We start from the raw sequence: 12,692 nt of genomic DNA, 5'->3' as shown, positions 1-12,692 counted from the left end.
CTTTTGTGATCAGAAAAACATACACTTGTGTGCTCTGCTCTGCACTCTAGAAGTTATGCCAGGAGCTTCTCACAGTGTTGTCATTCCTTGGAGCTGGTGTATGCTACACAATGATGCCTTTCACTGTAGCATTCAATTTAGGAATGGTCTGTTGCTGTTCCGGTGCTCTTTGTGTCCTGTCCTGTTTAAATCCCCAGCAGCCACCTGTTATTTGATAGTTAAATAGGCACTCATTTCACAGAAACCTAGAATGGTTTGGGTTGGAAGGGACCTAAAGCCCATCCAGTTCCAGCCCCCCTGCCATGGGCAGGGACACCTTCCACTGCATCAGGTTACTGAAATCCCTTTACACACTGGCTATTAAGGCAATTTTAACCAGTGGCATGGTGTGCTTCTCTTATAAACTGTCTGGTAGTGCTTTCCTTGTGTCCCCTGGACCCTGAAATAGTTACTCTGCTCTTTTCTAAACCCCTTGCAGCTTGTCAGCATCTTCTGCCTGGCTGCCACTGGCTGGAGTTGCAGCAACTGCCGGTTGTTCTGGAATTTCATTCATCCTTTTGCTGTTGTCTCATCTGTGGTCATTTTCCTTTTTCCTCCTCTATAGTACTTACTGTCACAGACTTTTTTCCTGTTCTCAGTGGTCTTTACCTCTCCCACTTGTGTACTCTGGGTGCTGGTGATCTGGTGAGCATGAAACGTATTTAACACAACAAAAACTATTAGTTTTCAGTCCTCCAAGCCCCTGCTGGTAACAACTGTCACACCATTGCCCTCTATTTGCAGCACTTAGCTGGTTTTTGGTCCTCAGAGTTGTATCTGTGATTTGAACAAGTTTTCTCTGTTACACTGGCATTCCCTAATCTGTTTCCGAGTCTGCTGAATACATCACTTCTGCCATGAACTGTCAATTATTCTAATGTTTCTGCTGTACCTTTTACCCAAGAGTCTGGGGGGTTTTGTGCAGCACAACATCTCACACAGTGGCTGTTTTTCTTCCAAACAGTTTGCATAATTCTGTTTTGATTTAATATCCCATATGCTTTAAGTGATGCATCCCTGTAAATCCCACGTGCAGGTTCTCTCATGGTTTTGTTATAGAAATGAGCTTCTTAAAAAAATAACAAGGGACTTCAGGGAAATCCCCTGGAACTGAGCTGGCTTCAGCAACACCGTATAGCCTCATACAGGGATGTAGCCACACCAGCCAGCATAAAAATACTCTGAATACTGCCCTAAGTGGGATTCGGAAAATTCACTTCTGCCTGTGGGGTGGTTGTGTTGCTGAACGTAGGTGCAATGCCAGTGTTGTGGTTGCTCCTAGCAGGTGATTCACAGGGCTCTTGGTGTTTCTCATGACTTGCTGTTTTGACAGTTGCAGGACACAGAATCTAGGTAATATGAGGAGAGAAATACTCCATTCTCCCACCCTATCCTGTCCCCCCAGTACATCTCAAGGATCAAACTCAAAAAGCCTATGTTGCAAGGAGAACCTGTTCACTTAATTGGTTCTTACTGTGGTCCTATAGTCCTGATTTGCCGTGCAGTCTCTTCTGGGATGTGTTCCATGAGCTGTACAGCCCTTTTTCTGTGGGCTGATCACTTTATTGGTGTTACAGTGTGTGTTCTCGCTGAGCCTTGCCACAGTAGAATTGGCCTTTAACTACCGTGTCAGTGCAGAAATTCCCAGCTTTGGTCTCGGCTTTCAGTGTATTAGTCAAAAGCGGGTGAGTTCGAGGGCCAGGAACAGAAGAGATTTGTTGCATGATGAACAAAAGCATGGAAAGGGAGAGAAATAATTGAGTACAGCACATTTTTTGATTTCGCTTGATACAGTAGAGCCATATCAAGTTTTGTGTAGGGTTGTTTTAACTGTGCTTTTGTAGATCATATGGTTGTAGCAGCCTTGTCTGGCTCCTGACTGTGTTACCTCTTTGTTCTCTGTTGGTTTTGTGGTGAGGACTGAATGAGAGAGCCTGCTGCTTCAGTGCTGACCTCCTGACACGTTAGCCTGGGCCTCAGCGTGTCCTCTGCTCCTCTTAGGCACGTTCTTCTCTTTTTCAGGCCATTGGAGATGTCTGCGAAGATGCCTGTGCCTTTTTTGCGACAAGTTGTGTCTGTTAGAAAGAAGGTGGGTGCTGCCTCTCCCCAGTTCCAGCACTACCTTCCCTTAGTGATGCCGATAGGGCACAGGCCTGGTCACGGGGCTGCCAAAGGTGACACAAGCTGTTCCTGGTGGATAGGACTTGGACCACTGTCAGGGCACAGACCTGGTCACGGAGCAGCTGAAGGTGACGTGGGCTCTTCCCAGAGCAGCAGGGCTTGGAGCGCTGTCTGGGGGGCGTAGGTATTGCTGTCATGGGAGGACAAGAGATGGGGGGCGGGAGCAGTGTGGTGCAAGGACTAAAAACCGTGTCCCAGAGTTGAGGAGTAACTTGAGAGTTGTGAGAAGGTGGCCTGGCTACCTCCAGTGACAACTGCATTGTGAGCCATGGTCATTGCTCATTGCTAATCATGTTGGCAGTTTCTGACTTGAATATAACTTTGACTTACGGTTGCTGGATCATCTCAATATGTTAATTTCTTCAGTTAGAGATCTTTTTGTCTTTTTTTGTATGACCCAGGTAATCTGTGAAATCTAGAAAGGTTTGCATTCCCACAGGACAACACACGTTCAGCCAGCTCTTGGTTAGGGAGTTGTAGGTGTTAGGAGGCAGCGCTTGTGCTGCTGCTCCATGAATTGGCTGCTCCTGGATGTTGGCTGGCATGTGGAAATGCCTGTTGTTTGTAGACTGGAGGCAGGCACGGTGACGCTGAGGGACTACCACCTTGATTACTGGATCAGTCTTTGAAAGCTGTAGATCTTTTCAGTTGTTGGGTGCATAATATCACTAGTAAAAAGACTGGCAAGGTCTGATTCACGGGAGGAGTGCAAGCAGGCTGCTAGCAGGGTAATCCTAGCCGCAGCTCTTACCTTTGCCTTCCCTGCCCTCAGGTCCACAGGGACCCTCGATTTGATGACCTTTCTGGAGAGTATAAGCCTGAAATATTTATGAAGACATACAGCTTCCTGGACAGCATCAAGCAGAAGGAGAAAGAGGTGATGCTGTGTGCCTGTCCTTACCTGGAAGAACCCTGCTTGGCAGGGGCAGCTTCCGCAAAGGCTTTTCCCAGTGGAGGTGGCAGGCAGTCAGTCATGCAGCTTTCTGCTTTCTTCTTCAGATGGTTCAGAAGCAGCTGAAAAAATGCCGGAATACAGAGCAGAAGGAGAAACTCCAGCAGCTCCTGAACCGCATGGTAAGTTCAGCACAGCATCTCCTCTACTGTGAGGTGAGGATGTGTGACCAGAAGTCTGCCCAGACACTTGCTGACACGGGCCGTCCTTTCTGTACAGACACAACAAGAGCAGGCCCAGAAAAAACAGCGGGAACTGAGGGAGAGGGAGCTGTCTTTGAAGAGACAACAGAGGGAATTGGCCAAGCAAGGAAAGAAACCCTTCTTCCTAAAGAAATGTAAGTACTCTGTGAACATGCTGCAGGAAGACCTAGAGTACTGCCGGTAGGGCTCCAAGCACTGGAAGTTGATTGTCCATAATATTTAACAGAGCTGTGGAGGGATTGTTCTAGTGCTGGTACTTGTGGGACAAGCCAGGCCTGGAGCCAGGCAGGGATCGGTGAGGAGGGACTGGGCTACAGAGTTGATTCCGGCTTTGGTTTGAAATCTTGCTTCCCTCCTCTCTGCAGCTGAGAAGCGGAAATTGGAGCTAGCTGCGAAATATGCAGAGCTGAAGAGGAGTGGAAAGCTGGAGAGCTTCCTGAGCAAGAAGAGGAAGAGGAATGCCATCAAAGACAAGCGCCGTCTGCCCTCACAGAAGAACTTGTGACTGCTGGGCAGATGTGCTGTTGTCTGGCACTGGGACTCTGCCCTGACTAGGCCTAGAAGATGGCCATCCCTCTTCCCAGTATCTGGATGCTGTCAGACAGCAGAGCAGAGGCTGAACTGAAGGAAATGGTGCTTTTTGCAGCTGAAGTGTCCTCTTCGCTTGTGGTTTACACCGTGCCTGGGTGGTGACAAGTCTGTCCTACAGGTGCACATGGTGTTGACAGCTGTTTCTGTCCCTGTGCCTGCTTGTCTCTTCGCCACAGCCAGGAGAGCGGGAGCATTGCTGGCTCTGCTCCAGGTCTTAGTGGACACCAGCTCAGGTGGGAAAGAAGCTCTGGAACAAGGCCTGTGTGGAGCAGGGGTAGTACACGCTTCAGACCAAATTGCAGAGGGCTTCTTCAGTTGTATCTGGGAGTGTTCAAGGACTGATGCCACCGCCTCTCTTGGCCTCTGCTCCGCTGCTTGATGTTCTCAAGAAGAACCTCTTTTTTTCCCTCCTCCAGGAAACCTACCTGGTTTTAGTCCATAGCCATTATCTGGTTCTCCATTAAGTGTCTGGCTCCATCTGCTCCATCTCAGCAGCTGTGTCACAAGTCTGGGGGTGCTTGCAAGGGGAACTGTTACATGTCTTCAAAGCCTTCTCTTCCTAAGAGTAAATAATCCCCGTTTCTTCAGCCTTCCTTTGTCGTGCTCTTGCTACTGACAATTGGAGTTGGCCCAGAGAGTCAGCATGTATTGCCTTGGGGCCCAGCCTGGATGCAGTGCTTGGATGCTGTCCTGTGAGTGCAGAGGGAAGGAGAGACCATCCCACCCCTCTCCATGGGCTGCGCCCTGGTGGTGCAGCTCCTGGTGATGCAGCTCCAGGCGTGGACGGCCTTCCTCGCAGCCCTAGTGTGCTGGTGGCTGTTCCCTGGTACTGTGGCCCCGGGATCTCCAGCAGGGCTGCCCCTGCTCGACCTCTGAGGGTGGTCTCTACAGGGCTATTGGTGTTTCTAGGAAACTGGTTCCAAACGCAATAAAATACCCATTTTCCTTTATTCCCAGAGTCGATGCTGTTACAGCTGAAAATGTTTACAGGAGTTAATGCCTCTCTCCAACGTTACATTTGGCCACCAGCTCTCATTTCTCCTTGCTCCCGTGGCTGTGCTGACAGGGAGGAGATGCGGACGTGCCCCAGTGTGACAGGTCAGAGCGTGTGCTGGGAGAGCCTCCGCGCTGCAGGCTGTGGGTGGGCAGCTGGTGTGCGGAGCCGGGGGGAAAGGCCTTGCAGTCTGCAGGGAGTGGGATGATGAACAAGTCCATCATGCCCACCTGGGGGTGTTGCTGAAGCATCTGCCTCCACGGCAGTTCCTGTAGGTGACAGGTTTTAGCATAACTGGGGGAGGGCAGCAGAGCCGGAATGTGCCAGCTTGGCTTAGAGACCACGTGGAAATTCTCAGCTGCCTTCATCCTCCCTGTGGCTCATTGCTTTGCGCTGTGTCTGCCTGCTTCCTCATCTCCTTGCCTCCTGACAAGGGATGCAGAGCCTGCCCCAGCCTTGTGCCTTCAGAGGAGCATTATTCTTGGAGTGGTGTGGCAGCGCCAGACCCAAGGCCACCACGGCCCCTGGGTGGCATTGTTCTGCTGCTTTATGCTCTCCATTTTTAATCCAAAGCTGAACAAACCTCCCCCTGTGCGTTACATCAGGAAGGGAAGAAGGCTGGGGCCTGGACAGCCTGGAGGTGGCTCACCCATGTGTCACAGCTTGCAGGGCCTCGCTGAGGGGCCACGTGGGAGCAGCATCCCTACATCCATGTGTCCCCATCCCCAGCTGCAGGTAGATCCTGCTCAGCAGGGAGCAAACCTCCTGCACTCCTGACATGGTCCAGCTTACGTGTCCTGCCCCTCTGGAGCCAAACGGCGGCTCCTCCCTGAGGCCTGTCCACCTGTCTGCAAGGACATCCTTGGGATGTCACCTGCTTCTTCTCTGCACTTTAGTGGAGGGAAGCAAGTCCCCTGGCCTGCCAGTTCCCCAGTTTTCCCCCAGCAAGGGGAAGTGCTGGGGCAGGGCCCGGCTCAGCCAGGGTTGTGGTGGCACTGGGTGTCAGGGCAGGTGGCAGCGTGGCAACACCAGCTCTTGGGTAGCGATGCTGCCAACAGCTCCAGGGAGCTTTCTACTGCAAGGGCAGCTGCTCTTCCCTGTGGCCTCCCAGGGTTATTGTCCTCTAACACTGCCAGGACTGCTCTGGTGTCCTTCCAGGGGCAGCATGGGGCTGTGCTGTGGGTGTCCCTGGCAAGGGCAGACATCCTGCATGGCTGGCACCAGTTGACAAGCTCCCTTACATCCTCCCCCACAGGACACCCTCAGAGCCCGCCCGGACCTGCCCCTTCTCTCCCAAGCGCTGGCCAGGAGGAATGGCCTGAGATGTCCTCCCCTGTCACTGAGTGGTCACTGAGCCTCCTGTCCCAGCTGTGCTCTGCAGCCACAAATCCAGGCACACGAGGGATAGGCACCCACGGGAGCTGGGGGACCCGCCTGCCAGCAGGGACACAAACAGGAGGAGGCCGTAGGGCTCGGGTCTTTTATTGCAAAGAGGGAGACACAAAAAAGGACCATCGCCCCTCGGAGTGCCCGGGGCTGGTTGAGAGGGGTGGCAGGCAGGGAAGGCCCATGCTGGCTTCCCTGAGCACGGAGTCCCTGGCTTGCCCAGTGAGGAGCTGGCAGCTGCTGGGGAATGTGCTGGAGCCAGAGCTGACCACGGCAGTGGAGCAGGTGCCCGTGGTGTCCCCGTGGAGCCCCTGGGGCAGCCAGGCCTCAGCCAGACACCGGCCGTGGCAGCTGTGCCTGGGCTCTGCTCTGCTGCCTGAATCACTCGTCGGGTGCTGAGGTCCCAAACTGCTCGCTGGCCTCACGGAGGCTGCTAGCGGGGAACCCTGGCCATGCGGCCCTCAGGGACTGGAGCAGCTTCGCCCAGGGAGGGAGGGAGCAGGGTCAGTGCCCTCTGTCTGGGCCAGGAGTTGTGTCCGGGTACGGCCAGGCATGGTGGTGCCAGGCTGCGGCTCCTGCTGGCTCGTCACGTATTGTCCCGGGCCAGCTCCTCGGGGCAGGCGGGCTGCTCCCGGGCTTTGTGCAGCCCTGGAGAGGGCTGGGCCTGGGAGCTGTGCTGCAGGGGCAGGTCTGGCCCCAGGGGCCCGTGCTGCCGGTGCCGCTGGTACTGCACAAACGTGCACACCTTCAGCCCGATGGCCAGCATGTTCTTGCCCATAAAGATGCTGGAGACCCGGGCGTCCCTGAAGAAGACCATGTTGCTGCCTCGGATGAAGATGGTGGTGATGTTGACAGTGAGCATGCTCAGCAGGGGGTACAGCATCATCCGGTGTGGCATGATGCCGATCCCTTGCATGCTGATCTCACAGAGGGATACGCAAGGGAGGACCAGGAGCAAGATGTAGCAGTAGAAGAACATGAGGCCCTCAGCCCAGAGTGGCAGCCCCTTCTTCTGGGGCTCCCACAGGTTGGCCTGGATGTCCAGCACATCCAGCATGTCCACAATAACCCAGAAGAGGCGGTTGCGGAGATCTTCTTTCTTCTTGAATGTCCTAACGTACTCCATGTGCTCTGTGGCCACCAACAACACATAGAGGGCTGGGATGCAGATGGAGAGCAACAAGGTCAGTGCTTTGCGGGCTATGAGATCCAGGCTTTTCCGGTCTGCTTTATAGTTCTGGTACACAAAGTAGACTTTGATCTCCAGAACAAAGACGTACAGGAACCAGAGGATCATGGCGTAGCCCCGCTTCGCTGTCTTTACCTCTGCTCCGACCCAGATGGCCACGTAGCGGAGCACCAGCAGGAAGCACACATCGCCCACTGCCACCATCACACAGATTCCCAGCTTCCTGGAGCCCTGGCTCTGCTCCACCAGATAGACATCCATGAGGATGAGGCTGGTCATGATGAGCGCAGTGGAGAGGCACACGTGGGGCTTGCTGACGGGTGGGGGGGGAACCATCCTGCACAGAGGAACAAGCAGGGCTGTCAGGGAGTTGCTGTGATTCCCCATCCCTACCCTTGGGCCCCCTTCTGCCTCCCCCACAATAGCTGTGGATGGCTGAAAGAAGGTGAGACACCTCTCCTCTCCCTGCGTGCCAGGGTTGTTCCAAACCCACAGACTCCTAGCTGAAGTGCTCTCAAGGCTCCTGGCCAGGCCATGCTGGTGGCATGCGCCAGCTGAAATCCAGTTCCGAGGCTGCCCCAGGGATACGGCGGGGCAGGCCGGACAGCCTTCAGGGTCTAGGGATGCTACTGCCTCTCCCAGCAGCTCATTGTGCTGGTTACTCCCTGCCAAGGCACCTCATTTTCCATGGGATTTCCCAGCCAGGAGCCCTGGTTATTTTCTCCTAGCCAAGGCACACAAGACCATATCCATGCCTTTAACCCAGGCAGACCCTTACCCGCTGCGATCCAGGACCGCTCTCTTCTCAGTCTCCTTTATTTCCACGCACAGTGTGAGGTGAAGGATTTAGCCCAGCTGCCTTGTGGGAGGGAAGGAATCATCCCAACATCTTCCGTTTATCTGGCGTCCTGCTCCCTAAGAGCTCTGCCTACAGCCGTGTGCCCATGCCCACCTTGCTCCAGCACGATACATGGAAAGCGAGGGAAAGCAGCAGCGGGCTGTGGCTCTGGGACACACGGAGCCCTGCAAGAGGCCCTCGGTTCCAGCGGGATGCTCAGCTTGGCTGGAGCAGAGCAAAGTGCAGACCCCAAACGCACCCTGACTGCTTCAGGTGGCACCGGGGCTGCCAGGCTCCCTTCCCCTGTCCAAACACATCTGCGGGCGCTGCTGGTGGAGACAGAGGGCGGATGGAGCCGGGCACAGCTTGGCAGCTGCTCTGGAGGGGAGCCAGTCTCCCGGCTGCCATGGAGAATGGAGCCGGCCTGCTGCCTGCACAGCGCAAGGGCTGCCCGCGCGCCACCGGGACACGGTCCTGGACAGCAGGGCAGGTGGCACCTGATCACGGAGCAAGAGGTTGGGAGCGGGACGGAGCCTGCGTGATGAATGGACGCCCCTGCACGAGGATAAACCGACTGCGCGGGGTATGGGCTCCCCGAACTCTGCTTTTCGGCCGAGGGAGCGGGCATCCCGCGCAGCCCTGCATCCCGGGGCCAGGAGCATCCTGGCACGGTGAGGGATGCAGCCCAGCCGGAGCCTGCCTTAGGGGCGAGATGGGAGCCCGGCGGAGGGACCGCTGGATGTGGCACAGCTGGAACGGGATGCACAGCTGGAACAGGACGCACCGCTGGAACGGGATACACCGCTGGAACGGGATACACGGCTGAGGGATCCCCGCGTTTCCTTCTCTCCGGCCTCGTGGAGCTTCGGAGGAGCCGGTCCCGGCCCCGGGCCACCGGACACCCCGAGCCCCCCGCCCGCCCGGCCCCGGCGGGATGGAGGATGAGGAGGGGCCCCCGTCCCCCCGCTCCCCGCTTACCTGGGGCGGCTCCCCGGCGGCCCCGGGCCCGGCGCGGCATCGCCCGGCAGCCCCGGCGGCGGCTCTGCGGCGGCGCTTGGCCCCTCCCGGCGGGCGGGCGGGGACTGCGGCGGCCCCCGCCCCACCGGAGCGCCCCCCGGACCCCTGACCGCCCCCCCGGGCCCGGGCATCTTCCCGTTCCCATCCTGCCTCCATCAGCTCCCGCCCTGGGGCCGCATCCTGCACCCCCTCCAGCCTCCAGCCAACCCCGCTCCCACCCTGGGGTCCATCCTGCATCCTCCTCTGCTTCCAGCCAACCCCGCTCCTACCCTGGAGCCGATCCTGCATCCCCCTCTGCTTCCAGCCAACTCCGCACCCATCAGCTCCCACCCTGGGGCCGCATCCTGCATCCCCCCTCACCTCCAGCCAACCCCTTACCCCCAGCCCCCTCAGATCCAGACCCTCCCAGGGCCACAGGTGCTCCCTGCTGCAGCCCAGGAAAACCTGGGAAGCTTGGGCTGGCAAGGGTCCTGCCCGGTGGCTGCCCCTCCTCACAGGGGAACCCACGCACCTTTACAACCTGGCATCCCCCTCCTGCTGCTCTGCGGGGTCCCAGGGAGCTCCAGCTCTGAAGGAGACTGGGAGAACTGGGTTGGTCACATCGACGTGGAGAAGGAGACATCGGAGCGGAGAAGGAGGCATCAGAGTGGAGAAGCAAGGAACTGGGTATGCCAAGTGGGAAAAGGAAGGAATGGACATCAATCCAGGTAACCATTTGCCAAATGGAGAGGATGGAGCTGTGCAATGGTGACAACGTCCTTTTGGGTGCAGGCTGGGCCTCTGAGAAAATGGTGTCTGCTGGAAAAGCCCTTACTTTCAAACACAGCTGGCAGCAGCTCAGAGGAGAGGTGGAAGGACCATCCTGGAAAACAGCACGATGGGAAGCACTTGGTGCAAGGCTGTGGCAGCCGCACATGCTGGACAACCTCAGTGTATCCAGAGGGGAAGGCAATAACTGGTAACGCACGCGGTCCTGGCAGACCTGGTTCAAAGGATTTTGAAACTTGAGGCTTGTGGCAGTGAGACTGGAGCATGTAAATCCTAGATGTCCCAGGTGGCAGGGAGACATCCCCACCCTTTGCAAGGTGAGATACCTGAGTGGCAGAGCAGGGAGCAGCAGCCCAAGGCTGGTGGGGCACTGTCCCCTGGCAGAGAAGTGCAGCCTGCTCAGGACAAAGCCACTCCTGGATCCTTATCTGTGACATCCACCTGTCCCTCCCAGGCCACAGGGCCAGAGTCATGTCTGTCCATCCATCCCATCCCATCCTGTCTCCAACCCTGAAGACACCCATGCTCCCTCCAATCCCAGTGAGAGCAACCCAATGGCATTGGGGTGAGCTCCTCTCCGTCCCTATTTCCCAGAGCACAGCCAGGTGCACCTGGGCTGGGCCTGGCATTGGAGATCAGCACCTTCTCCTACTGCTCCAGAGGCTGCTGGCGGCGGGATCCTACCAGTTGTGGTCACAAGGGAGAAAAAATGGCTTTGCATCACAAAAGGTGCTCTTACAGCTAAAAACAGGGTGGTTAAGAGGAACAGCTGTATTGGAGAGAAATGCTGTACTCCTGAGCAGCTGCCGTGTCTTGCTGCTTTATCCTTAGCCAGGGTGCAATGGCTAAGGGGACATGTGGCTTTCCCAGGAACAGCATGGTTGACAAAAGTCGACCAGCAGGGCGAGGGAGGGAATAATTCTGCCCTTCTACTCTGCTCTCGTGACACCTCACCTGGAGTCCTGTGTTCAGTTCTGAAGTTCCCAGCACAGGAAGAACAAGGATCTGTTGGAGTCCAGAAGAGGCTGTGAAGATGATCAGGGGACTGGAGCACCTCCCATACAAGGACAGGCTGAGAGAGTTGGGGTTGTTCAGCCTGGAGAAGAAAAGGCTCCAGGAAGACCTTAGAACAGCCTTCCAGTACTGAAAGGGGCTACAGGAAAGCTGAGGAGGGGCTCTTGATCATGAAGTGCAGGGACAGGATGAGGGGGAATGGTTTTAAGGAGGGGAGATTCAGATGAGATCTTAGGAAGAACTGTTTTCCTGTGAGAGTGGTGAGGCACTGGCACAGGTTGCCCAGAGAGGTAGTGGATGCACCGTCCCTAGAGGAGTTCAAGGCCAGGTTGGATGGGGCTTCGAGCAACGTGATCCAGTGGAAGGTGTCCCCTCCTCAGCAGGGGGGTTAAAACTGGATGGTCTTTAATGTCCCTTCCAACCCAAACCATTCTATGATTCTATGAAATGCTGTCCCAAAGGGATCAAATGTCCTTCATGGGCACAAAGGGGCACACTGTGGCACCTTGTCTGCCAAGGACAAAGATGCCGGATGCCACGAGGTCTCTAAACATTGTTGAAGTGCTGGGGAGAAGCTGGTGGGCATGGTCCATTTGGAGAGCAGTGACACAGGGAAAAAAGAAGGGGGTTTCTCAAGGCACATTTCAAGCTGTTTGCCTGGATGCTAAAGAGCAATGGTTCCTCGGCTGCTTTCCCTGTTCTGCTTGAATGTCATATCCACCATGAAACAAATCTCAGCTGGTGCCTGGCACACAGAAAGGTCTCGGCTTAAGAGAAGACAGGGAGGCAGCTGAATGACGACTCTACCAGGCTCTGTTTAAGCTGAAAGGTAACTGGGCTTTGGTACTTAGACTGGAAAACACAGGAAGATTTTCACCCCAAGGACAGGGAAAAGTCACTGCTTGTGGAAGAGCGGTTTTGGATAGCTCATCCTGTAGGCACCAAGTCAATAGAGCATGATGGTCGGGAGAAATAAAGAGAAGGCTGTGCAGCCAAGCCTCCAGATAAACACGGCACATTGAAACAGCCCGAGAACAAATGCATAAATTTATCTGTTGAAAAGCCAGAAGGCCGAAACAAAATAGACTGTGCTAAGCATAGAGGTACTTGAAGGGAATTGGCTGCAGGGAGAAAGCTAGCAAAATCCACCTCCACCCACTGAACATCCCTCCAGGGGAAATCACAGAATCACAGAATGGTTGGGGTTGGAAGGGACCTTAAATCCCATCCAGTTCCAACCCCCCTGCCTTCCACTGCACCAGGTTGCTCAAAGTCCCATCCAACCTGGTCTTGAACACCTCCAGGGATGGTGCAGCCATGACTTCTCTGAGCAACCTGTTCCAGTGTCTCACCACCCTCATTGTTAAGAATTTCTTCCTAATGTCTAAATGCAGGAAAAGGAGTCAGCATGAAACTGCAAGTGGTGGCTGCAATGGGGGAAAAGGCTGTTTGTACCCTGGGGACCATGTGGAGAGCTTCAATAGCTCTGAAAAAGCATCACAGATCACAGTGTGGCACAG

The 12,692-nt window shown here is 55.5% G+C and overlaps 2 protein-coding genes across 2 annotated transcripts in view; one reads left to right on the top strand and one right to left on the bottom strand.

The window, feature by feature from the left end:
* LOC138717754 (uncharacterized) overlaps positions 1-4,553 on the top strand; it is a 36,969-nt gene extending 32,416 nt beyond the window's left edge. The window contains exons 24-28 of the mRNA XM_069851534.1: positions 2,062-2,128; positions 2,993-3,097; positions 3,220-3,294; positions 3,392-3,509; positions 3,741-4,553. Coding sequence (XP_069707635.1) covers positions 2,062-2,128; positions 2,993-3,097; positions 3,220-3,294; positions 3,392-3,509; positions 3,741-3,880 — 505 coding nt within the window. The 3' untranslated portion in view covers positions 3,881-4,553. The remainder of the gene's footprint in view (positions 1-2,061; positions 2,129-2,992; positions 3,098-3,219; positions 3,295-3,391; positions 3,510-3,740) is intronic.
* A 2,190-nt stretch (positions 4,554-6,743) lies between these two features.
* LOC138717533 (transmembrane protein 121-like) lies at positions 6,744-9,431 on the bottom strand. Its single transcript, XM_069851044.1, has 2 exons — positions 9,352-9,431; positions 6,744-7,872 (listed from the first exon to the last, which is right to left on the bottom strand). Exon 2 carries the CDS (start codon positions 7,869-7,871, stop codon positions 6,933-6,935), a length of 939 nt encoding a protein of 312 aa, XP_069707145.1. The 5' UTR covers position 7,872; positions 9,352-9,431; the 3' UTR covers positions 6,744-6,932.
* Positions 9,432-12,692: the final 3,261 nt, after the last annotated feature.

Source organism: Phaenicophaeus curvirostris, chromosome 2 (genome assembly GCF_032191515.1).
Source record: "Phaenicophaeus curvirostris isolate KB17595 chromosome 2, BPBGC_Pcur_1.0, whole genome shotgun sequence".
Lineage (NCBI taxonomy): Eukaryota > Metazoa > Chordata > Aves > Cuculiformes > Cuculidae > Phaenicophaeus > Phaenicophaeus curvirostris.
Note: the sequence above shows the minus strand (reverse complement) of the source record. Positions and strands in the feature narration are given on the sequence as shown.